This window comes from Myotis brandtii, unplaced genomic scaffold, assembly GCF_000412655.1.
Source record: "Myotis brandtii unplaced genomic scaffold, ASM41265v1 scaffold325, whole genome shotgun sequence".
Lineage (NCBI taxonomy): Eukaryota > Metazoa > Chordata > Mammalia > Chiroptera > Vespertilionidae > Myotis > Myotis brandtii.
This window is the reverse complement of record NW_005362486.1, coordinates 2,712,679-2,715,231: the sequence shown is the minus strand read 5'-3', so window position 1 is coordinate 2,715,231 and position 2,553 is coordinate 2,712,679. Positions and strand designations below refer to the sequence as shown.

Genomic DNA, 2,553 nt, shown 5'->3' with positions numbered 1-2,553 from the left:
TGAAGACGCCAAGGGAGGAGAGAGCAGGCTCTGCAGTCAGCCCGGCTGGTGTGGCTCAATGGTTGAGCATCGACCTATGAACCAGGAGGTCACGGTTGGATTCCCGGTCAGGGCACAGGTCCCGGTTGTGGGCTCCAACTAAGTGTGGGGTGCTGATCATTGATGTTTCTATCTCTCTCTCTTCCTTCCTCTCCGAAATCAATAAAAATATTTTTTAAAATAAATAAAGGGGGCGAGTCTAAGAAGACATACTCGTGAGGGTTGGGCCTGGTAGGAGGGGTGTGGCCAGGACCCAGGCAATACATTGTGAGGCGGGGTTTGGGTGGAAAGCCCCCCGCTGCTACCCCTCAGCCCCCTGCCTCCACCCCTTCCTCGAATCTGGAGAGATCTGAGAGCATCTAGACCAGCGGTCCCCAGTCTTGGCTACACATGGGAATCACTTGGGGAGCTTTAGAAAAACACTAATGTCCAAGTCCCTCTCACTCGTAGCGATTCTGATGAAATCGGTCCCGGGTGCAGCCTGAGCGGCGGAATTGGGACCGGCGGGGCGGAGGAGTGGACAAGAGGGTGGCTATTTCTGACCCTTTTTCCATGTTCCCTCTCCTTTCTCCCATGGGATCCTTTCCGGAAGCCTCCTTTGCCTACACGCCTGCAGGTGAGCCACCACTGACTGCCCTGTGGGGTTCACACCCCAGCCCGGCTCTTCTCTCATCCAGTCTCCCCTCATCTTCCCCAGTGTCCTTCCCACACTCGGAGGGCCTTTCGGGAGCCAGTTCCAGGTAATTCGCTCAACTTCCTTCCCAGGGATAGTCCCCTCCAGGGACAGGCCGCACCCCTTCCTCTCCAGGCCTCACTGCCTCCTCAGCTGACGTGCCCACCACCCCACCCCGCCCCCGCCCATTGCCCCTGCCTCCTCTACTTCCCAGGCCTTCCAGGGCTCTCCACCCCAGCGTCCACATGCTCTCCCCCAGGCCACCCGGGGGCCTCGGCCCTGCTCCCTACCCTTGGCTGGCAGACTCCTGGCCCCACCCATCTCGAAGCCCCTCTGCCCAGGAACCCCGGGGGGGCTGCTGCCCCAGCAATCCCGACCCAGACGACAGATATTACAATGGTGAGGAGTTCTCCTTCCCTCGGGGGCCCGTGTGGCCCCGGCACCCTTCTCTCCTCTCTACCTACCGGGGTACACTGCAGGGAGCCCCAATGCTCCTGAGGTTGGTCAGTCCTCAGGAGGATGTGAGTGGGGGTGTCCCTCTGGCCCCACCTGTACCCTGGTTTGGGAGTAAGGTTTGGGGTGGGGGAAGAAGGGACCCGGTGAGGTTTCCTTTTGCCCTCCATTCTCCTGTTGTCCTGTTTCTCTGTGTCCGCCCTGCCTCCTTCCTGGGCCCCCTCTTTCTCCTCCTCAGAAGCTGGGATCTCCCTGTACCTGGCTCAGACGGCCCGGGGCGCGGCCGCCTCCCCCGAGGGTCCTGTCTACAGCACCATTGACCCAGCTGGAGAGGAGCTGCAGACCTTCCATGGGGGCTTCCCCAACTCCTCCGGGGACCCGAGCACCTGGAGCCAGTATGCGCCCCCGGAATGGAGCCAGGGGGACAGCGGTAGGCCTCCCGGGCCCCTCGCCCCACACTCCTCGGGACCTGGCCCAGCACTTCTGACAGGTCTCACCTCTGCCCCTTTCCTGCTCTGCTCAGGGCCCAGGGCCGGCAAAGCGAAGCTTCTGGGGAAACCTGTGCAGATGCCCTCCCTCAACTGGCCAGAAGCCCTGCCCCCACCGCCTCCTTCCTGTGAACTGAGCTGCCTCCAGGGGCCTGAGGAGGAGCTCGAGGGCGGGTAAGGATGCTTCTAGCTGCAGATGCCCTGCCCGTGGGACCCCCTTTCCTGCTCTGCTCAGGGCCCAGGGCCGGCAAAGCGAAGCTTCTGGGGAAACCTGTGCAGATGCCCTCCCTCAACTGGCCAGAAGCCCTGCCCCCACCGCCTCCTTCCTGTGAACTGAGCTGCCTCCAGGGGCCTGAGGAGGAGCTCGAGGGCGGGTAAGGATGCTTCTGGCTGCAGATGCCCTGCGTGTGGGACCAGCCCCGGCCGCCTGCTGGGAGGGCAGAGAGCTGGAGAGGAAGGGAGCTGGCAACTGGACGGCCCAGGAAGGATATGGAAGCTCCTCAGTCACCCTCACCTCCTGCCTCTTTCCCCAGCTCAGAGCCAGGAGAGTGGTGCCCCCCGGTGGTGCCTGAGAGGAGCCACCTGGCCGAGCCCAGCTCCAGCGGAGGTTGCTTGGTCCCTGCGTCCCGAGGGGAGACCCCCTCCCCCACACCTTCCTACGGACAGCAGTCCACAGCCACTCTCACCCCCTCACCTCCCGACCCTCCGCAGCCCCTCACTGACATTCCCCATCTCCACCAGATGCCCAGGTAGGGAGGCGCATGGCACCTTGCACATTATAGGCCCTCGGCACACATCTGTTCAGTGATGGATGGATGGATGGATGGATGTGTGGATGGGTGGAAGGATGGATGGATGGGTGGAAGGATGGATGGATGGATGGATGGATGGATGGATGGA

The 2,553-nt window shown here is 62.4% G+C and overlaps 1 protein-coding gene across 1 annotated transcript in view; it reads left to right on the top strand.

The window, feature by feature from the left end:
* ROBO3 (roundabout guidance receptor 3) overlaps positions 1-2,553 on the top strand; it is a 15,944-nt gene that overhangs the window by 10,696 nt on the left and 2,695 nt on the right. The window contains exons 16-21 of the mRNA XM_005870928.2: positions 520-655; positions 737-779; positions 972-1,111; positions 1,404-1,595; positions 1,689-1,827; positions 2,187-2,402. Coding sequence (XP_005870990.2) covers positions 520-655; positions 737-779; positions 972-1,111; positions 1,404-1,595; positions 1,689-1,827; positions 2,187-2,402 — 866 coding nt within the window. The remainder of the gene's footprint in view (positions 1-519; positions 656-736; positions 780-971; positions 1,112-1,403; positions 1,596-1,688; positions 1,828-2,186; positions 2,403-2,553) is intronic.